At 39.4% G+C, this 25,047-nt stretch overlaps 1 protein-coding gene across 5 annotated transcripts in view; it reads right to left on the reverse strand.

The window, feature by feature from the left end:
- The window catches only part of khdrbs2 (KH domain containing, RNA binding, signal transduction associated 2), a 125,444-nt gene that overhangs the window by 66,648 nt on the left and 33,749 nt on the right, over nucleotides 1-25,047 (reverse strand). For all 5 annotated transcript variants that reach the window (XR_012598600.1, XR_012598601.1, XR_012598603.1 and 2 more), the window contains exons 3-4: nucleotides 15,954-16,070; nucleotides 2,552-2,698 (exon numbers count right to left, since the gene is read on the reverse strand). Coding sequence is in view for 1 of the 5 variants with exons in the window: in XM_074676293.1 (XP_074532394.1) it covers nucleotides 2,552-2,698; nucleotides 15,954-16,070 (264 nt within the window). In the remaining 4 variants the exon portion in view is untranslated. The remainder of the gene's footprint in view (nucleotides 1-2,551; nucleotides 2,699-15,953; nucleotides 16,071-25,047) is intronic.

The raw sequence follows: 25,047 nt of genomic DNA on the forward strand, positions 1-25,047 counted from the left end.
GACAGTGAACCAAAACCCAAAACAGCACAGTGAAGCCTCAGCTGATCTGTGAGTGGCAGAAAAGCCATCAGGGTTCGAATCCAGCCTGTAGCCACTTTCCACCATGTCACTCCTCACTCTTACACTGTTTTCTGGTCAATCTACTGTTTAGTCTTCTCTGAATAAAGCCCAAGCAATAACTGGTGTCTATTCTTATGCTTAAGCATACATAGCTCAGCAGTTACCTGGAAAACAGACAACAGTATATACAAATAAACAATAACAGGTCCGACATGTTACAGGTCATGTGCGGGGTCCCACAAGGATTAGTGCTGGGTCCTTGGTTGTTTATATTGTACATTATTATTTGAAATGTGTCAAAATTATATAATTTTATTTTGTTTGCTGACGACACAAGCTTTTTTTGCTCCAGTAAAAACCTTGATCACCTTCTGGATATGGTGATTAAAAAAATCAAATGCGTTGACACAGTGGTTCAGTGTTAATGAATTACTTAAATGTCGATAAAACAAAATGATATTATATTTGGAAATCTGAAAAATGATACTAAGAAAAAAGTGATGATTAATGATAGGGAGATAGAACAAGTTTATGAGAATAAATTTGTAGGTATTACTTTAGATCCAACTGTGTTGGAGATCTCATGTTAATTGCATTAAAACCAAAATATCTAAATCAATTGCTATACTATATAAAACCAAATAAGTTCTTAATCCAAATTCATTACATATGTTGTACTGTTCTTCATATATCACTTACTGAGTGGAAGTTTGGGGAAAAAGCCGGCATGGAGTATCATTCCACTGCTATGCTGATGATACACAGCTCTACATTAAGACAGACCCTTTTTCATCTGCAGCCCCACTATCATCATCATCATCTTCATCATCATCATTGGCCCTGAGCACCTGCCTTGAGGAGATAAAGGCGTGGATGTCAAACAACTTCCTGCAGTTAAACAGCTCCAAAACTGAAGCCATTTTAGTTGGCACACCGCACCAGGTCCAGTCATCCAGCATTACCCACATTAACTACTCTGGTCAGCACATTCCTCTTTCATCAACAGTCACCAACCTGGGTGTAAGGTTCGACAGCCACCTTACCTTCCACACTCACATAAAACACATCCATAAGACCTCCTTTCACTTCCTCAGAAACATTGCAAAACTCCGTCCTCTACTCAGTCTCACAGATGCTGAAAAACTGGTCCACGCCTTTGTCTCCTCAAGGCTTGACTACTGCAACGCACTCCTCATCGGGACTCCTAGCAAGGGCCTACAAAAACTCCAGTACATCCAAAACAGCGCCGCTGCGGAAGTACGACCACATAACACCCATCCTTCACTCCCTCCCCTGGCTTCCGGTCTCATTCAGGATTCAATACAAACTCTCCCTCCTAACCCACCACTGCATCCATGGAAACACCCCCCCATACCTAAAAGAACTTCTCAAACCACAAACCTCATCACACCTCCGCTCTGGTAACAACTACCTCTTTCTGCCCCCCAGGACTAAACTGTGTACAATGGGTGATCGGGCTCAGCCGCTCCTCGTTTGTGGAATGCCCTTCCTGAACACCTCAGGGCTCCACAAACAACAGACTCTTTTAAAAAGGGCCTAAAAACCTTTCTTTTTAAAAAAGCTTTCCCTGAAGGCATTTAACCTCTTTGTAATCTTGTTGTTTTTAACCTTGTTTTACTGTCGCACTTTGAGATCGCTTTGATGAAAAGTGCTCTACAAATAAAATTTATTATTATTATTATTATTATATGGATGTCTGAACTCAGATTAGCCCTTCAGGGGCAGTGCTGCTCACTCATCCACTGTGTCTCTGTGTATTTTTAACATTTAAGCCTTTTGAAACACAAACTGCTCCTTTAAGTAATTTCTGGGATTTCTTTCCTGTGAGAAAACACATCAGCAACAGATTAATAACCCTGTATGTCTGCTCTTGTGTTTTGGCACAGAGTCTTAAGTAATTTGCATTTGGAAGGCTGTGAACTGCTTGGCGCCGCTGCAGTATCATCATCCTCCTGGCCCAGGGAGCAGACATGCTTGTAAGAACATTGGCTCGGTATAGGAGGAAGCATGAACTCCATAAAGTAGACTCATGCTGCACAACTCCTCTATTAGGCTTGTCACATTTGCAAAGCTTGATTAATATTTACAGCTTAGACTCAGCGAGAGTACACAACATGCACATTAATTATTGCTCACTTCTTCAGGCTGTAAGTTGCTGGAGTCTTGCAAGTAGTTCCATACTGCACTTTAATTGCTGAATACATTATTTTTCCTTTGTAAGTAAGGGCGTGATGTAGAGTTGGGAAGTGGCTGTATTGCAGAGAACAACCTCTCACTTATATCTTATTCTTATGCAAACAGAGCCTGGATACTCTGCAGAACACGGCTTCCTCTAAACTCAGGTACAGCTAGCTTTGTGTTTATCAGCCTGGTGGAGAAATTAGCAAGTCTGCATTAATAACTACATGCTCACAGATGGGGCAGGAATGAAAATTAGGAAGGGGAAAATATGAAGAAGTATTAAACTCACTGGAACAAGGAATTTTTTAATCTCCTCCAAGGCGTGACTCATGCGGGAATAGGCTTCTCCAGGTGGAGCAAAGACTTCAATTAAAACGTGAAGATCATTACTCAGATGGGCGTATTTGGCCTCCCCGCTTTTCCTTAATTCTTCTTCCTGTGAGGAAAGAGAAAAAGATAGAAGGATTTAAGTCTCAAAAGAAAGAAAGAAGCCAACAACTCATATTTTTAGATTTGTGTCTAAAAACAGTTTTGAACCATTTCCAACATCACAGTTCAGCACGGTGTAAACATGCTGAAGTTATTGTTTGAATAAATGAGGAAGTTCTTGATACTGTTCACTGAAGGCTGACCCTGCCATCTGTTCAATATACTGTCAGTTGTTTATAATTTAGACATGATGAATACAAATCTCTTCCCTTTTGATCTCACAAGGCTTGGATCACGGAAGTCAGAGAAAAAAACATTGTTGTTTGAATGATTGATTTCAGATATTTGGACTCAAATTGATTTTGTTGTACTTTTAAAAGTTGCAGCTGACATCGCAAACACCTGTGTGCTTTTAAGTTCACTTATGGACACAGAGCTAGATGCTAAAATCAAAATGCTAACATGGTGAAAGCGACCGTATGCAACAAGGTCAAATCAGCACCTGCATATTTCTCTGTTTTCTGTTATATTTATGCAAAAATGTACCCAGATTGTCTCCATGTGACTAAGAGAGCCTTGCAGCTTCATGATGTGCCTGTGCTTGGATTCACAGATTTCCCCTCCTTTCTTTTCTCTTCTTTATCCATGGTTGTTTCTTTATATTTCAGCTGCAATGTAGGGACGAGTTGTGATTTTGCAATCCACCATGTGACTATTATTTTCACCAGCCCCTGGTTGTTATGTGATTTTACCATCAGTCAGTGGTTGTACAGCATCTCAAAGCTGTTCTCTTCCAACCATTTAATACCCAAACAGCTTCCATAATAATGTAAAATCATTCAAAATAGCATCTGAAAACATAAGTACCAGTTGCTGATAAAATTGGTGCGGTGCTGTGAGATTGAGGACTGGAGAAAATCTGATTTTTCAGTAGTTTAAGAGTTGATTGAGGAACTACTACAAAAATACAGACAAAAATAGATCAAGTGCAACATTTACTTGGCTAAATAAGATTATACGTAAATCATTTTCTTGTCTAACCTACAACAACTTTGCACAGTCATTAAATGGATCTCTATTTCCTTATATCTGCGGGGGGTAGAATATTAAGCAGTGACCATGTGAACTGTATTTTGGATTGAATGTCCATACATCATGTATACTGTGAAAGATATGACAGTAGACCAACTCCAGAAAAATGTAGCTAAAATATTTAGAGCACCCCCAGTGACCAGCTACAAGGCAAATTACACATAGGTCCAACCATAAAAATAAAACACACATCAACTTTTTTCAACATGGTTTTTATCATAACAGTTAATGATTTTTCACAATGCTTTATTTCACATTTTTATTCTTTGTTATATTTCCAAGCAATCCACTTAAATGAGTTTTGGTTTGATACAACAAACCTTGATTTCAGCTGCATCTTGAGTGCCATTATAAGACCTTGTCCATTATATAACCACTGATGCATGAGGAAATAATGATTCTTTTGTGTAATTCAGTGGTTCGCAAACTTTTCAGTCTGCAACTGAAAAAATTGTGAGTTCAAAGACTGGCGACCCCCTGCCACAAAACTAGACTGGCCACTTCAAAAACAGACAGCCTGAGATACTTAATTTAGCTGATATGCGGAGCATTAGACTACCTACATATGTGCACATATTGCTGTCTTTCCTAAATTAATCTTCCTCCATTGAGACCACCATTATTCTGGTTTAGTCACCTAGGGGGTCTTCAATAAAGAAATTTGGAAAACAGATCAAACATGTTGTGTTTGCATGGTTTTATATCAAACTTAACCCCTAGCTTTATTTATATTTTCTAAAATAATGGATGAAATATGCAATTGGAAATTGTTTTGGATTTTGGAAGGCACTTCACGACTGCCCCCATCAGTGTTCTGTGACCCCATTTTGGAAACTGCAACAGTATCAAACAGAATTCACTGTGCCTAGCTTCACAGCTGGCACCTCATCCGAATGGAACCAAAACAGTAAAACAGTTAGATTGGTTATTTTGGTAGCCTTTCTAGCTTTTCACGGCAGAAATTTGCACAAAAACAAACTAAACCAGGGCTCTTGGTCCACAAAGAAAAGAGACATTGTGACAACACGAACTGTTTGATATGTGATTGTGTGATTAAATTTGTTATTTACCAGATTAGACTAGAAGAATCAGAACAACGTGGGGAAACCAAACAAAGGGTCATTGGACTTCCCATAACTGTAATTTCTACTTCAGAGTAACCCAGGAATCGGTGTGCTGTTTTGTTTTGTGTGCTGAAAGATGTTCAGGTGTTATCAGTGAACTAAGAGTTTGGTTAGCTTAAAGAACATGATGTCAATGTTGTGGCACCACAAACAAGTTCACTCTGAGGATCTATCAGATATTTTAATCTATCAAATATCAGCTGAAATATGTGGTCATGAGTAATGTAGAGGACACTCTGAAAGTTTGACCTTATTATTGTTTTGCATCGAGAGTCAGGGAATTATTTGGCAGGATGTAACCTCCAAGCACAATGAGAGTCAGTGAAAAAAATAGCAAGCTAGCACAAAATTGAAAGGCAAACATTTGATGGGCTCATCAATAGAGACTGACATTGTGAGCATTAAAGCCGCGCTGCTATCTTAGTTAAATTATACCATTAGTCATAAGAAATGCTCTCCTGCTTGAAGATCTCTTGAAGAGCTTTTAACGTGATACAAACCCAATCAATCTCCTCCTTTCACCATTAGCATCTCTAGGACAGGCTGTCCGCGACCGGCAGGAACATAAATGATTCTTTTCAAAGACAAGCAGACACTCCAGCAATCTCTCATCACCTGATAGACCCTTTAAACATAAAAACATCCATGAATGATTTGACCTTTTCCGCACTTTCACGCTGCAGAGAACGGTTTCTGCTCATCTGACAATTTAGCATAACAGATCACACAGAGGAGCTTGGTCCGGTTTTGTGGTTGCTTTAGATAATGGCTCTCAGGCTGAAATTTCACTTTTCTGTTCGGAGGAAAACTCTGTGTGCTCGGCTTCAAAACAGCTCCTGGAAACGTTTCAATAGATAGACATCTTGTGCCTAGACAGGACACTCAGTTCGTATCATTCTGATGGTCAGTAAATGATTGTGGTGCTGCTGTGCCAAAAGAGAAGAGGCAGGAAACTAGAATAATAAAAACAGGGGTCTGGTCTATGTCAGAACAGGTTCACAGCTGGCAACAGGACGGAAAAATTGGGATAATGGAGGCTGTCAAATGTGCCAACAGAATCCGAAAAGGAGAGAAGTACCAAAAGACAGATTAGTATACAGGTGTGTCAAGCAGAGGGACATCGAGTGGTCGAGTGAGGAATTACAGGCAAGAGATGAAAAAAATATACAACAAACATAATCAAAGGGGTTATTTTCTCTTTAGAGGAGACAGGAACCACTAAAACAGGCTCAAACAACCACATTAGGAGTTAAGAAAAAATTTACTGAACTTACATGGTTCCTCTAATCTCATCATAAAAATGAAGCATAAATCTTTTTTGGCCACTTTAATGCAGTAATACAAGCTGTGATCACATTATTTGATGATAGACGTCACCAAATAGAGAGGACATGATGCACTTGGTGGCAAACAGAATCATTTATTTACAATTTTACAAGAAGCATTTATTTCTGACCTCCAGTCTCACTGCAATTTGATCCTGAATAACACTTTGGTGACTTATTTGTCACTGAGAGGCTGTGTCCACATCAGCAGTTTGTTTTCACCCTGGAAGCACCAACAGTTTCGGTTTAAGAGCACTTCTCACCACCGCGCCAACAAAAATGACCTGTGACAACTAAACAAATCTCTGTATGCTTCAGATTAGCTTTCATTTTTTAGCATCTAAGACAGGGTGCCAGAGTTATGTGTGTGTTTTGTGATGTAAAATATGGTTAATTGGACATTTTGGGGCTTTATGTGAAAAAATAAACAGACTAAACATTTAGATAGTGAATTTGCCTTGGACCTCCATTTATCTGACTGTATTCAGCAGTATGTCAACTAGTTATCCTGGTGTAGTATCTCTGTGGCTTAAAGGGTTAGCTTTGCTTCTACAGCATCTTACAAAGAAAATCAAAAAAATGTAGCAGCTTTGGACCTTATAATAATAACTTAATTTATATAGAACCTTAAAAAACAAATTGTTTACAAAAGTGCTCTGACAGTTTAAAACATGGCTAAAAAGAGGATGACAAGAAATATTCAGCAGAAGGAGATAAGTGGTAGTGGCGTAAGTGTAATATTTCCAATACAGAAAGATAAAAGCACAAAGGAGAAAAAACAGGGAGGAAACAACCTCACCTCAGATGAAAATAAGAAAAAAAAGCATAAATGCACCGAGAAAACAATTAAGAGCAGAAAGATTGATAAAAATAAATTTATTAAAACATTAGAAATTAATCAAAGAAAACATTAAAAAAATATCAAAACTATTTCAGTCAAATTAATTACATTGGTGTTAAAATAAAATGGTAGAGGAAAAGGCACGACCCTGAAATTGTACCTCTTTAAAAAAAAATCTTTTTTTTTTTTTTAGCTGAGGATGCTAAGTAGCAAAAACACTGGACACATTGGACACTCAGTGCAGAAAAACTACATTAGCAAACATATCTACCTAAAGATCTGGTAAGGAACTTAAAGCTCCCAGTATGACAGACTGATCTTTACACTGATGCCTCTTTATGAACCACAAAACATACTTTTATGAGACCATAGTGATGGGGGCAAGTGCCAGACTAGACAATGAAGAAGCAGCTCTTTTTTTTTATTTTTTCCAATGTGAATTCACAGTGATTCATTTCAGTGTCTCAAAACAAACAAAAACAAAAATGAAACAAGTGAGATACTTCATCCCTACAATTGTACAAGTGACACTTGTGCAAGTCTTCAAGTTTTTTTGTCTGTTGTTATCATGTGCTTCATGCTAAGGTGTTTTTTTTCTTGATCTCAAACTACGCCCCCTCTGGGACATAGACTGAAATTGACCTTTTTTTTCCCCTCTCCTCTCCCAATGTTGTTATTTCTTATATATTGCAAAGGGGCGTTGGGTACCTGGCAGCTCCTAGGCACATCTCATTTCTGTATTTTTTCCCACGTTTGTTTTCTTATATGTCTTGAAAGGGATGTAACTGAAATGAAATTTCCCCCCGGGGATCAATAAAGTATTCTGATTCTGATTCTGAACGGTACAAGATCAGCAAAGAAATTAGAGGTATGACTTTTGTCCACAGGAGGCGCCAAAGTCAACACTATAGGAAAGTTCCTAAGAGAAGCTTTAAGCGCCTAAATGCTCCACTGTGATCAACAATTATCGACTTACGTTTTTATTTCAGATGTCAACTGTAGATTTAAAGAGAAGTTAATATGAAAATAGCAGAGAAAGTTTGGTCTCCAAAAAGAAAACAAAAGCAGCATATAAAAATCTGAAAATGCTCTGCAGAGATGAATAGAACTGCAGTCATATGTTTTTCATTTACTTGTAAAGCACTGTAGTTTTGTAAGTGTAAAAAAACAGTTTAAAGGCTCAGCTACTAAATATTCTGAATCAAAAATAGATTATTTTAAATTGGAGTTAGTGTACAGTGTGCTTACAAGCTGAAATAAGCAATATGGCTCCCAAACTGCAGTAGAACACAGAGACGTCTCTAACCAGAGTAAGTTTAAAGTTTGGATAAGGGGCATTAAGTCAAAGGAGGTCTAAATGAAGGCATGGAGGTAGAAAAAGATGTCAATCCAAGCTCTTAATGCAAAGTGTTCCAAAGTTTGACTACAAGAAAAGCCCAATCACCTCTTAGTCTCAACTTGGGCCCTGAGGGTCTCTGCCTCAGGCTTCTCCCCGGCTTTAAAGGCTTAACAGATCTGTAACAGCGCTCCAGGCGGATTCTAACTGTGTTTTAAAATGAACTAGTTAAATCGTGAAATCAATTCAACACAGAACAAATAATCCGGAAGGATGTCAGAGCTGGAGAGGTAACTCTTTGTCAGCTTGTTCCAGTTTGAGCTTGTAGCTGCTGCATGCTGACAAACAGAATTATTCAGCCTGGTTTAGAAGCTGTTTGTATTTTTTCATCCTGTAACAGTAGGGAGTGCAGTGCAATGCTCAAGGACACCTTTATGGTTGCTGTTAAGAGAAGCTAGAGTGCCACTCATACTTCTTGATCAGCAAGCCAACCTGGGGATTCAAACTTTTGTCCTTGCACCACAGCGCTGTTCTCCGCCCTCTGGGAGAAATCAGCTTTAATTAAAAATTCACTCCGAAAATATCAGCAGGCTTCACTTTCCCTTTCAGACAGTCCCGGTCATTATGGATCACATCAAAACGTGCACGCAGGCAGATGATGGTGTCTCTGAGCTGTTTGGGTACTTTGTCAGAGAAAACGTTTGACAGCAGGAGCAGCACACACACAGAGCTACAGATTGGTTACCATGACAGCAGTCTGCCTGTATGCTTCATCAATCTATATTATTATGAGTTTGCACTGCAATGAAGAGTTTAGGAACTCAGAAATAAAAGTCTGTCTGACCTTGCAGGGTTTGCTTTAGCTGGAAGGTAAACAGTCTGGAGTCAGAGGGGTGAGACGAGAGCTGACTGTTTTAGCTCTATGACTCAGCAGCACGCTAACCTGGCTAACATCTAGGCTTTAGGTGTTATCGTGACGACATATCCAAACCTGAGACATGTCAAATCCAGTAAACTGATGCATCTGGCCCAGGCAGTGGAAGGGACAGCAGAGTTTGTCTCATTAGGGAACACTGTTTTCATGGGAACTTTGCACGCATTTAAAGGTGCTTCAGTAGGAACTTTCCCCAGGAACACTTTAAGGAACTATGTTCAACTGCAGGAACTAGTGTCTAGGGAGGTGGGGCCTGCAAGCTGAACAATTCTGATCGGTGGAGCACCCAGAGTGTTTCTATTCCTCCCACTGTCTACAATAAGAACACCCCCGGCTGTGATTGACTTAGTTTAATAACTCTTAAACAGTGGTCTTCTTTGAGCCTGATAGTGTGAATGCGTCTTTGTCACCTCTCAGTGTTCCAGTTTAAAAGGTAACCCTGTAAACTGGAGACGCTCAGCTGAATATGTCAGAGGATATATGGTTTACAACAGGTGTTGAAACACAGAAGAAGTCCTTTGAGATGCATCCTAGTTAAGATCAATATATCCTCATTAGATAAGTATTTAAGGGTAATCTAAAGCTGTTTGAGAAAGATGCATCTCACCGAAAGTCATCAATCAAAAAGGTTGCTCTCTAAGCTGAAACTGGTCAATCTCGGCCATCTTCATGCTTCAAACGGCAGGAACACTTCATGTGTTTCTTTCAAGTATTGGTTTAACAAGTCCATCTGCAGTGAAAAAAAGCTTGATAAAACCAGCACAGGTTGAGTCTGCTCCATGCTAAGAGACTGACTGTACTCCCCTATGTCTGAGAACATCATCAGACACGTCACAACTCCTGAACATGAATCTTGAAAAAAAGACTTACAACATTATGAATACCACAAGAAGGAGCCGTTCACCTGGTGGGTAATATCTTCAGCCTGGGTTCATTTCCCTTTCCTTCACCTCATCCCCCCTTTCTCTTCCCATGTTCCCAAACTGTCCACAGTCCCATCCATTTCAAATAAAGGTGTGGAAGAAAAAAGAAACAGGGCTTCTGTTTTAACAAGCTTCCTTTGATTTCTCTGTATCCATTAGCAGATCTGTTGTTTCAAATTCACACTGTGACTCTCACAGATTCATCTCCCTTTGCAGTCCATCAAGAAAGACGTGGAGGATTTGTACTGTGCTACTCTCTAGTGTTATCTTTAACGAAAACCCTGTGTGACACCTTAATGGACGCTGTTACAGTCGATGTGATTAAGGGAGACAAAAATGCTAATGAGGGGCTTTTGGGATGTGAGTGAGCACATGAAAGGGCCGTACTCCCTATGCATCTTTGCATATTCCCTGTGGATGAATTTGAATGATGTGCTTGAATTAAGGATGTGCGGTTAGTGGGTTCACTCCATGTAGGGAAGGTGCAACACTTTCCTCAACTATGGCAGATTAAAAAGTTAGCCTGTTGGGGCTGAGTATAAAAAATAACCTTAAAAAAGGTTCACAGGTGAGCAGACAATATTCAATGTAGAAACTTGTCTTAAAGCAACGTCCCTACATTAAGTGATAACAAGTAATTTTTTTAAAGATTCAATAGAAAAAAACTGATTAACCTGATGGAGACCCTCACATTAAGATGCTGTAGCTGGTTATCTTTTTGTGGAAGTGGGAAACAGAGCTTGTTGCCCTTTGTCACAAGCTCTTCAATACCACCCTTACTTACATTTGCAAGACACTAACCTCAGTTTCAAATTAAATTAAATGGCATTTTATTCCATCACAGAGTTCAATGTCAATTTAAAGCTTAGTCTTAAACAAAATAACCAGCCATCTCTTCAGATCACAGGGAATAAAAGCTGTAGCAAAAAAACAACAACTTTCCATTTAAAGCAAGCTGAAGTTTATTAGCACTCATCCGAATGCAATCAGTATAAATTCATGTTATTTCACTGAAGAACATGCCTTTATTTCACGGCAAACATGAAAAGAACAAGAATTGTACCTCAGTCTCATTTCACTCAGGTCACTCTACACACACTCTGTCCTTCTGCGTAATGGGACTTGTCTGTAGCTCAGAGCTCAGAGCTCTGAGAGCAGCTCCCTCGACTGGCAGCCAGCCTCTCAGGCCCGACCTTTAGGTGTCAGTCTCATCACAGAGTCCTTCAGACCTGCTCAGCCTGTACACAAAATCAATATTGCTAACAGAAAACACCAAACACTTAATCTAATCTCTACAGAGCCGGCCTGTGGTAACAAAAAACTGTTAAGAATCTATTATTGTCCTTTGTGCTGCACACAGCAACATGCATCCTCTCTGAAACCTAGTTGGACACACTACATCACCAGGTTAGTAACACCAGTGCTTATTAAATGATAACAGCTCATTTATGTCTTAAATGTTCCGTATCAGAGTAAAGGCTCTGCATTGATATCATTAGAGATTAATATTGAATCAAGTTGCTGTTGTTGTTAACATTTTAGCACCACTTTAATTAATTCTGTACACCCTGAAAATGAGTTAATGCAGCACATGAGTCAACAGAGTGGATTTGGTGGCAGGAGGCCAAAGTTTTAAATGAACTCTCGCACCGGCCAAGGAACATTCAAGAATATAATGCCAAAGAAACGACTCAGAGTCTTAAGTCTCTGTCAGGCTGCAGACTTTGGGGCTCACAGTAAAGTCAAGAAAAAAGTTGGAATTTACACATGTTGGCAGGAACCTCATGGTACTTTGGCCATGATAGGAAAATATCACAATATTACCATATTTACAATACTGTGATAAATATTGGGGTATTCTTCACAGTTAACAATATGATTGAAAACAGCTTTTCTATTTCATTGTGGTTAAAATCATGAAAGTCAAATGCAGTGTTTCATACATACACTAAACTTGAATACATAGAGTGTATCAAGTTTGTCACTTTAACTATTGTGACATTGAACATATGTTGCAAAAAATTAATGCGTGAAAGATGTGGTCAGCTGGTAAAACTGATAAATGTCACTTGGTGTAACCGATGTTACTTATAAAAAATCTTATATTTCACAAAACATGACTATGATGATTATCAGTCTACTACACTGTAAAAAATTAAACTTTGAAGATTTTAAACTAACCAGCCCAAGAATAGAGAGAAAACATTGATGTTTATGGCACCAAAACCCACATCATCAAGTTTAGGAATAAAATATTTAAAATAAACTTTAACATTAAGTTTATTATACAGTTAATGGGCAACATACAGCGGAGTATCTCTTTCGCACTATCTACCACGGTGGTGGTGTGGAAGATGTATTGTACTTCCAACTCAACCTAAAATATGAATTTTTGATTTCACAAAAATATTGATATTAAGAGTTGAAATATCAATCTTTTATCACAGGTCAAAATATTGCAATATATAGCCATAATAACAGTTTTCACCTTTAACGTTTAATCTAAACATCCAGCACTTTTACTTTATATCCATGTCCTCTTTATGAAACAGGAAAAAATATATACTGCCCCCTTTAATGACCTACAAAGCCAAAAAAGACCGTGAGCAAGAAGTCATTTCTAATGCTTGAAAGACTAGTGTAGGTGGAAGGATGTGAGACAGCGTCATTCACAAAGAGAGGGGAAAACAAGCATTTATCCATCTTTTTCACAACAAATATTCAACGATTGACTGTTTGAAAGAAGCAGGATGAACTCTTTTAGCACCTACAGGAAAAAAAATCAGCCAAGACATAGCACCCCATCCACAGGGGCCACCTCATTCTACACAAACAGAAAGTTTCTTATAGGAGGTCTGTGGGACCATACAGACCAAAATTTCTTTGTCCAACTTCTTTGATGTGATATGATAAGATTCAAAAGCTTCAACTTTTGAATCTACTTTGTGGTAGCGTTGAGATTTTTTGTCTGCTGTGTCCAAGGTCAAAGCTGACTCATTTTTCGACACAACTTTTCACTAAGAAATTGCAAGAAAGATGTTTCTCATCTTAAAAGAAAATTCTCTGTTTTCATAATAAAGGACCAGATCGAAACGGCAAGATGCTTTGGGACCAGGAGTACTGGTCAAAAATGTTCTGTTCATTAAGTCTGACTGGAACAGATGAGAACTGACCTACTGGGAAAATTGACTGTTAGTCATCTGCTGTTTCCAAAAGTACATTGATATCAGATTTATCATGGCCCACAATAAAACAAATAAAGATATTATACCAAATACCCCAATGGTATCAGAGGAAACAATACTAGAAGCCACAATGAGGAAAGACAATGTTGGAGTGAAACACTACTTCAGACACTTTACTAATAAATGCAGGGGACTGTGTTACACATATCCACCTTTAAATTGAATATCTAGCATAAATATTATAGCAACAAAAGATAAAAGGCTGGCAAAATCAAGAAATCTAAACCCAAAAGAGGAGAACTATTCTGTTAACTAGAAAAACACTCAGAGAGTGCAGACCTCCACCAAGCATATTGTGATTATTACACAACACTGAAGCCCTACTTTAATGTTATACTCCCTTTCAGCAGACTGTCAGCTACAGTTTGGTGTTAGTTGCAGGTTTGTACAATAATTTGTTACCTGACAGTGTTGAAAATTATGATGACCCAATACATATTTCATATTCCAGATCCTAGAATCCAATTTTGGCAGCATCTGGATCGTACTTTTACATCTGTCAGAAATTATGGTGACCTTGTCTTGTATTGTTTTGCAAAACAATCCGACCATTTATCGTGGAGTTATATACACATATGGTGAAAACAGCCCTATCTCACAATGATAAAGATTCCTTTAGAAAAATCCTGGATCCAGATGGTGATCCAGATCAGGGGTGGCCAGCCAGTCAGAGACCAAGAGCCACAAAAATGACTGTGGTACTACAGAGAGCCACGTCCCACACAGGGTCTTACAAACAGTCTTCCTCTCACACATAAACAAAATGACATAAAATGAAAATCAATATATTTCCAACTTTCAAAGCAAGATTTTTTGTGTTTGTAAGTGTGTTTAAATTCATACTAGAGAAGAGAAACTGAAACTTAAGTATCAATCTGTACACCCAAACATTGATCAACACTGATCCCAGCCTTGGCATCAGTGTTGATAAATATTTTAGATTGATCAGCACACCACTACTCTTAACTATATATATATATATATATATATATATATATATATATATATATATATATATATATATATATATATATATATATATATATATATATATATATATATATATATATATATGAATGGATCAAAGAGCCACATGCAGCTCTCAAGCCGCAGGTTGGCCACCCCTGATCTAGATCAACTCCAAGATGTAATCACTTCTTTCTTATTCCATTTTGAACATTTCCTGAAAATTTCATCAAGCTCTGTTTGTTAGTTTTTGAGTTATGTTGTTCATAGACAGACAGACAGACAAACACTCCCAAAAACATAACCTCCTTGGTGGAGGTAATAAGATCCACACTTAATTTAACTTTGTTAGATCTACTTGAAACACACGGGATACACATCAACAGCATCAATCCATATCAAAAAACACTTAACCTGAGACAATACCTGAATCTTAAGCATTATGACCTGGATTATGATGAATTTATAATGATTTCAAAAGTTATTGTTTCACTGGCCTCCTGTCAGAAATAAGTCAACAAAAAACTCACTTTATTCTTTTTCTGTGCAACTCTGCGTTACCAAAACAGCACCCCAATCCACACAACTCCCCAACCCCAGGGGAAACTTCTTGAGGCTCAGTAGAGCTCATCACTTCCACCTGTCATCTCCCCTGACATGAGCTGTGCTGCAGTAGAAGCTGTAGGTCAGTTACCAAGCTGGTTACTGAGTCTTCTTCTTCTGCTGCTTGTAATTCATCATGAACATTCAGTTCCTGAGATTTTGCCTGCTGCTAGTACAATAAAATTCGCACAGAGGAAGTAAAAGAAATTGTAAAATGGGGGGCAAGCACCTGGAGTACAACTTGAAACTTGCTGCAGACTTCCTCTAAGATGAGGGGAAACATCCATTTCTCCATTTCTAAAACCCCATTGTTTCTGCAGTGTCAGTTAACACATTTTATTTAACAGATATTGATCTTTTAATTGGTTTAACGGCTTTCGTTTCACCCTATCCTTGAAATATTTCAGATGAATTAAAATGTAGTTCCATTTTCACAGAGAGGCTGCAACTGGAAGTCTTCGGTCATGTCCAGATGTCTGAATTAAAGGCTGCAGAGCAACCGTTGTAACTCCAGCAGACTGTCTTTGCACACGCTCAGAAAAGTTTTCGCTCCAGGGAAACACAAGTCAGCAGGATAAATGACTTCAGCAAAGAGATTCATTACTTTGCATTCATAATTGACTATTACAGAATATGCTATTAAACAACACACGGAAGAACATTTCCCCTTCTTCTTCTACATATGTTTGTCAACAGAAAGCAATTAATCCTGCTGTGGGTGTTGTTTGTCTCAGTTACAGCTCAGATGTTGTTAAGATATACTTTCTGTGGATTTTTAAGAGCTTTGCTGCTATAAATATTTCCACGTGATCGATATCTTAGACCTGCCGAACATCTACTGTACATTTCAGCTCCGATCAATATCTTTCTTACCTTTCCTTTGTCCCTCATGGACCCTTTTCCAAGGATGGACATCTTCACCCCTGTTTCCTCTTGTAATCGCTTCATGGAATTTCCCCGCGGCCCCAGCAGTTTCCCGACAAAATTAAACTGTGTCACAGGAGAAAAAAAGCAATCAGACATAATATCAATGCTTCTGACATATGTGGGAGGAAATTTTGACAAAAAAAGAAACATGTTTCTTGAGGACCCTAGGCAACAAAAATGTGATCCCTGTGGAGAAAAGGTTAAACATAAACGCTGCTTGCTGACCATTAGTCACGTAATATCAATATAATCTCACATTCCCTTCACCATTTATCTTGTCAGAAATATCTGTAACACAGCCAGTAATAAATCAATATAACTGTGCTCTGTATGTAGCACATTAAAGGTGAACAGGGCTCTCATCAGCACGTGCATCCATCCATTTGCCTGAACTGTGCCCCTCACTGGTCATGTATCTTTCTGGCGTTTCGGGTCATACGTGTCGTGACGAGAGAGGAAAAAATGAAAAGGGAACACCGGCTCAAACCAATAACGTTCCTGAGTCTGTTCCAGAGGTCAGCGCTGAGATAAAGTCAGAAATAATGAGTTTCTTCCCAGTGGGAAATTAAGTAATACTATCCTGATGACAAACTATCAGATTCAAGCCTCGGGGCTCTGACTATCATTTCCCTCTCGCTGTGCTCCAGCTAGCGCTCATTTTGAGGAGAGGAGCTCGGGGTAGATGCAGGAGAAACGCTGCTGAGATTAGCGGTGATTAATCTGAGGGGGGAAAAAAGTGCTAAAATGAGTCACTTTTCTGCGGTGGATCAATTAGGACTCAAGTCTTAAACTCTCAGAGCCTGAATCAAATGAGCAGTATCTCACTGAGTGTGTTTTTAAACTCTGATAAACGCTTTGCCCTTCAAATGTCTGCACTTGGATGTGGTGATAAGAGACCACCTCCAGGGCTGAACAGGTGGTCAGACGCCCACCACAACACACTCAGGCCAACCCTAAAATGATATTAACCTTTCCACAAAGCAACCTCTCCCACTGTGGATGACGGCTAATAACTTCCCTGCCAGCTGTGTGGCTGCTGCTGCATCTCAACTCCGACAACTGCACACTCAGCTTGTTTTCATGAACATCATTAACATCATGAGTGAGCGCTTACATCTCAGGTTAGGGAAGTGCCAGGGGACAAGGAGGAGAAAAAAGGAGAGGAGGAAAAAAAGCATCCCTGCCGTCCTTGCCTGTCCTCTGATCTGAATGATTAAGGCACCTTTGTGGATGCCTTTCTTCACGCGGCTCGCTGTGACAGGACTCTCCTATAGCTGGCAGGGAGCTTGAGAGCAGATGGCGGTTGTGGCTACGTTGAGAATGCGCTCGCTGGGCGGTAGAAGAAGAGTGGCCTGTTTTCATTAAGCTAATGAATGTCTGGAGCCACTCTGCTGCTCCATGGCGAGCAATTTAGGCTTTAGAAAAGGGGCACGGTTCGGTGTTAAATGAGGTTTGAAATGATGCAATGTGCCCCCTGTAGTCTCAACACTGATAACTATGCAGATATGAGGCGAAGAGGTGTTTAGGATGCAGCAATAGATCCAAACACTGGGACGCTGAAAAATATGAAGATGTGAACTGGTGCTTCTTTGTATTTCACTCCATCAGTATGGAATTCAAACTGTAACTTCGCTTTCATGCACGAAGAGAAGTTCTTTAAAAGTTCTGTGTAGGTGAATCTGCAAACCTGATGCTGCGGCTGAGCAATGCTCTTTGTTTTTTAATAAACTCTGTTTGAAAGGTATCGTCTGTATTTTTCTGTTTCCCTCTGCTGCTGTTGTGCTTTCAAACTTTCCCCCTGAATCTTCTTCATATTCTGGCTGTTTTACACATAAAAGTCTGTTTACGGGTCTTTGGGAGTATCACTGCATAAATGAATAACTTGTATAAACCAGTTATGCCTCAGCAGGAAGATGTGAGAAGTCTCATGCTTGCAGGAAACCCACATGGATTTCACATGTTTTCCTACAGGCCACTAATCAAAGGTCTGCGCCTGAAAACACTAAAAGAAATAAACACGTTGTTTGGAGCTTTCTCTGGAGGCTAATCCAAAAAAACCGAATACATGTGGCATTGACAAGAATCATGTTCTAAATTATGAGTACACTTATAAAAAAAACCCAAAGTCTAACTAGTAATGTCTCACTAAACTAAATACTGTGCATAGGCTACTTGTATAAAGCTAAAGCTCTGTAGACACTTACCAACCCTCACACACTGTAAAAAAAAAAAAAGAAGAAAGAAATCTTATCAAGTATTTTTGACTTATTTTAAGTAAGAACTGTCTTCTCATACTGGATAGGAGCCACGTTCAGCTGGTCGGTCCAGGAAAAAAAGGTCTTTGTCTTAAGTTATTTGAAGAAAAAAATGAGGTCTGAATTGCTTGTAACAAGTAAAAAAAAAAAAGTCTGCCAATAGAATAAGAAAAATTTGTTCAAAAAATTTGCTTGAAACTAGAATAATGTCTCAATACAAGAAACTTTTCTCTTTCCACAGGCAGATTTTTTTTACTTATTACAAGCAATACAGACCTCATTTTTGTCTTTAAATAACTTAAAACAAGACATTTTTTCTGGACTTTTCAGGTTAATGTAGCTCATATTAAGACTAAAAAGACATTTTCTACTGAAAATAAGACAAAATCACTTGATAAGATTTCAGTTTTTGCAGTGCAGGCGATTTCTTTAAATGAATCTAATGCAAGAAAAGACAGATATGGAGATACAAAATGTTTTTTTGCAGGTAAAAATAGTTTGACTATGAAAAAACCCTGATACAATCCGGATCCCGATCCTGTCATAAAAAACCTTGACAAGTTTTGCCCATATCGCCCCCTAATGGAGAATATTTTCCTTGGTCAGAAGCAGAGTTTGCTGATGTTATCTTATTTTAGATGACACAAGAGGGATGAGTAAGGTTTGTTTTTATAAGTCTATAATGATGGAATAAGGATGTTCAACTACTCTTAGAAACTTTTTTTTTTCTTTTTTTTTGAGAACCCCCCAATTAAGCTTTTAATGTGGCCCTCTTTTAAAAAGGTTTGGAAACCCCTGGATTTAAGTGCTAACTTTTACTTTGTATCTACCTTTCTACTCAAAGTGAAAATGTCAGAAATATGTCACTTGATTAGATTTAGAGTTTAATTGGATCTGGCTCCTTGGGTTTAAAAGCACTGAGCTACCCTGACATCTGCTGTCTGATTCAAATCTGTGCCAGAGGCTGGAAGCTCCAGGCTAAATGAGCCACTCTCACTGTGTTAGCAGGATAGGTGCATTATGGGTAATTGTGTCTCCAGGTTTTATAGAAGACAATAAAAATGAGTCTCTTGTGTTCTGCTGGGATACTTCAGACCTTTTTAAATGTCATCATCCTGAGACCAACAGGATCTTAAAGTGCTGTGATACTCCAGTATTAGCAAGCAAAACAGAGCTCACCTGTCGCATTACAACACCTGTTTCTATAATGTATGTAATCCATATGTATTTTCTGCTCTGCTCACTTACAGTTTAAAATCAATTTCAGAACAGCTTTGTTAAAAAGGAGGTACCGGTTTCATAGAAGGCAGTCTGTTATCCCCCAAACATGAATATTAAAGATGTCAGATCAACATTCATCTCCTCTCCGTGACAGACAGCAGCGACTGAGAGTCATGTATGAATTATTTAAAGATTTTGCTACAAAAATCTATAAATGTTGGAAAACTGTCATTTTGTAGTTCACAGTTTTCACAGTGGCTGTTTTCTGAATAAAGTGCACATGAACACGTCTGGGACTGGAGACCTGATGCGGGACTCTGGGCTGTCACAAAGACATGAGAATGTGTTTTCTGCAACAGGAGGGCTGAACCAGGGATGACCCACGGAGTCAAAAACTGAAAACTCAACTAGAAATGTGCAGACTTTGGGATATTAACTTTAAAACAAACCACTTTACCGATGTGCCTCCCAGAACAGAGGCTAAAACTTCTCAGCAAGGGATCCTGAGAATAACTGGACCAAAGGCTGCACTGACCCCACTCTGGAAACTATTGGTTGAGCAGCACATTTTTTGCACCTTGATTTTTACAGCCTGCAAAATTTCAAGTTATATGAGTCATTAGTTGAGATACATAAACACAATTCAAAACTGAACAAATCAAAGATTTGAGAGAGATTTTATTAACTATCCCGACCTTTCTCTAGCTTCTATACGTTCCAGGGGAAGCATGAAAATATTCATACTCCACAACTCATCGGGGTGCTAATCCTGCCGAGGTAATAACAAGAGAAACTTTTCAGTTTTAGTTGGAAAGTGTGCTCGGTAGCTGCCTGTTATTGCTGTGCACTGGGGCCAGTCAAGATTTGCAGACACCCCGAGGCTCTTACTGCTGGGTTAGCGAGCTGTGCTATTGGGGAAGTCCAGGTCCTGTCTGGTAGGAGGATTAAAGCCTCAGGTAGAGGTTTATGCTTTAATGACAGCCAGGGTTGACTGGTCTGTGAGTGTGCTGGAGGAGTGTGTGTGTCCCATCAGCTCGACATTACAGACAGCTGATGAGTGGATGTGTGGTGGGTGTGTGACAAGTGGAAGATTTACTGTTTAACTGGTGAGCTCCTCAGACAGGAATCTGAACCATCTGAATGTAGAGAAGCTGTTAGTCGCTTCAAATACTCTTCAGAGCTGACAGACATTAAGGAATGCCTCTTTTGATTAGATTTCTTTTCATTACCTTCAAAACTGTAGACAGCTTAGACAAACGTCTGAAAACAGCACCAAAATATGCCTCTCATTAATTACAGCATTGTGTCAGTGAACATGTTTGTGCAGAAGTTAGGAACAGGATGTGACAAGATCTTTTAAATACCAGTGCCATTATTAATTCTGCTTATTTATCCAGTTCCTGTTGATTTTCTGTGTGGAAAAAAATCAGGCCTACAGAGTTTTTCCATGTCAACAACGGTATAATGAGTCTGTGCACACAGAACAAAATAAACCGCTGCTCTGTCGGTGTTAAATTAAATCTTTCTGCTGAAAAAATCAGCTCTTGCTTGCTGTTTCAGGGATGATCCTGGATTTTTCTAGAGAGAATTTCTGTACAGCAGTAGCGTCCTCTTAGATTATTGCTGTTAACATCAGATATGAAATCACTGCTATGCCTTAATTGTTCACCCACTTCATGCAGCTTGTAGACGGCTGCACACTTTGGAGGAAAGTTAATTAAAAGTGGCACCGCCAAGCTTGCTTACTATCCCGTCAAGCTTTGTGCAGGAAAAGCTATGAATCTCTGACTGGCAGCTTCACTTTCTATCAACTTTCCTCTCTTTTGTCAAAATCAGGCACTCGATGAACACTGTGGAGTGTTTGTTTTCTCAAAAATGAAGATAACTGAAGTGGGTGGCACGTCTCCATGTATCTTGGCTGCCTCTGGTGGGTCTGCACCATCCTGGGGAAGCACTCGTTGACTGGCGGCATACAGCTAACACATGGGACTCAGGATATTTAATGCCATGCTGCGTCGACAAATGTTTCAGAATATTGCTGGTTTTTCTACTCTTGCTTAAAACCACAAGATACTGCCTGTTGAGCTGTTAGCGATATTTTTGGTAGCATTAGGCCACATTGTGGACCACAATGTGCACAATGGAAAAATAGGAAGGTGGCTTGAACTTGTTGGAACTGGTTCTCATCTGGAAGCAGTTCTCGATTCCCATCCCTTATAGACATAGGTAAAATATATTTCTTCTTTCTTTGCATGAATGCACATACATTTCTCAAATTGGTCTAGTAAGAGGAGAAAAAAGATCAATAACTGTTTCACTATCTTTCAGAGCATACTAATGAAAGATCTAAAGTCAGTCCTTTATTTTTCAAGTGCTGGCTAAGTTCTGAATGCTGTCCCTGCACAAAAACAGTTCAGCCTGGATGCAGTCTTTCCAAGAACATACCCTCTACACACTGCGTGTTAAAAAAAATGTTTTCAGCTGCAAAGCCTTTCACAGTTTCCTGTTAAAATGTAAACCTTGAACCGCCACCCAGATGGTCTGCACATGCATATAGAGAAAACAAAGCAAATATCACGGTTCCTGTAAAAGGTGACAAACAACTTGAGCCAAGATCAATGCAGACACGCAGCCAGTGATGCCAAAGGGCACACACACACACACACGACGCTACAAAAGCTGTTTAAGACCATGAAAGCGTTCCAGACGGGCTGGATTGTTTTGCTGTCAGAAGAGCAGCTACTTAGCTTTCCTGTAAGAACAAAGAAAAATCAATTCATACAATCAGAGCGCTTTTCCTGCAAGACTCTTACAAGCTATGGCCTTTAAATGACACACCGCTTTTAATGCATTATTGAAGAGGGGCTCTGAAAAGGCAACGCTGGTGCTGTGACTCAGTTTTACTGAGTTAAAAGACATGCCAATATGTCCCAATCTTCATGCACACACAGCCCTTTCGGCAGTTGAGAAACAGAGATTACTAAAAATTTTGTTGCAGAACCAGAAAAGGAGAAACTTCTGTCCCTCTTCTGGAAACTTAAAGCAGTATAAAGTTTTCTTTAAGCATTTTGAGGCAGAAAAGCAGGCTTGGAACATGACACAGACACAATACTACTTTCTAAAGGAACATAAATGAGCATACACCTGGGTTTGGAGCCATTTGGTGTTTGTGGTCCAATATTCATTTTCATTTTAGTCTCTCTTTGTTCCTCCTCACTTTATCAAATAAATCATCACCAAGTCCTCCAGAAATTAAGACATCACCTGCATATCCCCCCCTGCAAATTGCTTTACAGTCTGTCCCTGAGCTCTCTTTTTTATGCTGTGTCTGATTATCACTGATGCTCACTTTATTCTAGGTCTTTCCTACTGCTATCCTAACTTCAGGCTTTGGCACTCAACTTAGGATGTGGAAGGGCAGGGAGCTCCCAGTACAGAGACATACTGCAAAATTTAATATTTTAATGGGAGTGTTCCTGACTGAATAACACATACAGGGACAAGTTTCTTTTTTTATAACAGACACAAAAGTCTGAAAATACCTTACCCATCCATGTTGATTACTAGGGTTGGACAAATATCAGTTTTCCAGGGCTGATACTTGTAAAAAGTAAAAAGTAAAATATATCCAACACTTTCTTTCAGAATTTAGAACTTGGAACATCAACTCAAACTCCAAACTTTGTTTAAAGGATTAATCAAATGTTTTATAGTACTGTCAACATCATATACAGGAGTTAACGGTCAAACAGATACTCCAACAGTCCTGCGAGGTCAAAGTAATTGTTGATGATACGCAAAAATTTTACACTTTGACTTAGCAGATGCTTTTGTCCAAAGTGACATACGACGTCGAGCAGCTAGGAAGTATGGTACCGTGCTCAAGGGCACCTCAACAATGCTCAGGAAATTATGCTGACACCTCTCCAGCTATAGCCCAATTCCTGATCTTGGTCCATGCTTGGACTTGAACCAGTGACCCTATGGTTACAAACCCAAGTCTCTTGAAGTTATCTATAGCCAGAATCCATGGAGCCAGAGACTCCGTTATAAAGACTCACTTTTAACTAATCTCTGTGGACTTCGGATGTAATATGCTACTGGAGTTTGGAGTTCTGGTTCCAGGGAATGGGTGAGTTTTAGTTGGGGTGTGTTTTTTTTAGTTTTTAATTTTCTATTTTATTTTATTTTCTATTTTTTTCTCTTTTTCTACTCTGAATGATTGATCTCCTCTGTTTATCATTCATTTTCTAAACCCCTTATCCTATACAGGGTCGCAGGTGGCTGGAGCCTATCCCAGCTGTCATTGGGCGAGAGGCGGTCTCCAGTCAATCGCAGGGTTGACACAGAGACAGACAACCATTCACTTACACATTCACACCTACGGACAGTTTAGATTGTTCAATTAACCTGATGAGCATGTTTTTGGACTGTGGGAGGAAGCTGGAGTACCCGAAGAGAACCCATGCATGCACGGGAAGAACATGCAAACTCCACACAGAAAGGCCCACCGGCCTAGCTGGGGAACGAACCGGTGACCTTCTTGCTGTGAGGCTGCAGTGCTAACCATTGCGCAAGTCCCAATAGACTGAGCTACTGGCCAGGGGGCAGAGGGTACAAAAAAGAAATTGGCAACACAGACCAAATTTTTTTTGTACCAGGCGTGAACGTGTCATTTTTCGCGACCAAGGATTTCCTGATTCACCTGACCGTGACATGCAGATGTGTCTGTTCTTGCATCTTAATCTGTAGCTATTGGCTGCTCCTGACATCTGTGTATATTACCGTCTGTCTCCTGAATCTCAAAACAAGCGTGAGATGGGTCAACAGGTAAGGGAAACTACAGGTCAAAAGCATTACAATCAGTGAGAGCAGATCCTTCATGGAGAAAGGAGAAAGATGCTGAGTAGGAAGAACTGTGTTTTGTTTGGGTCATCACAACAGGTTTTAGCATAAAGCTTAACTACTTCGTTCTGATTTGCGCAGTTCATTAAGGCCGTTTTAATGAGAATGCTAAATGCCTTCTAAAGCATCTCCCTGTTGTCGCACATTAGTTATTACAATTAGCTCTGATTTTACTCCTGCTGTGAGCAGCTCCTCCATCTCTGCTGCACGCTGCATTGTGGGACAACAGTGTCAATCAACGGCACAAACAAACAAGTGATTTTATGCTGCATGCTGACATCGTGCTTGTTTTGTTATTTTTGCAGAATAAAAATGAAAATTAGGTTCCGAAAGCTCTTGTATAAAGATGGGATGTTGTATGTTAAACACAGCCGGGCATTTTATTTTCATTATCTCATGGGAGGCATTGTGCAGACAAAGTCATCACACAAACACTGACACATTGGAATCCCAAAGTGTTGCTGTGATGATATCGAACAAGTGCTTAATTTTAATTCTCACTTTGTACTCTCTCTACTTTATTCAGCACTTATCTAAGCAAAACACCTTTCCACTCAGCAGGCCTTTCTTTGGGACACTGACATCTCTGGGCGGACAAAAATGGAATTTCTGTATGGTTAGAGCTCGGCTGCTGCACTATTTAAAGGTCACAATAACCC

Source organism: Halichoeres trimaculatus, unplaced genomic scaffold (genome assembly GCF_033239565.1).
Source record: "Halichoeres trimaculatus isolate MK-OKI-2021-1 unplaced genomic scaffold, fHalTri1.1 fHalTri1_scaffold_8, whole genome shotgun sequence".
NCBI lineage: Eukaryota > Metazoa > Chordata > Actinopteri > Labriformes > Labridae > Halichoeres > Halichoeres trimaculatus.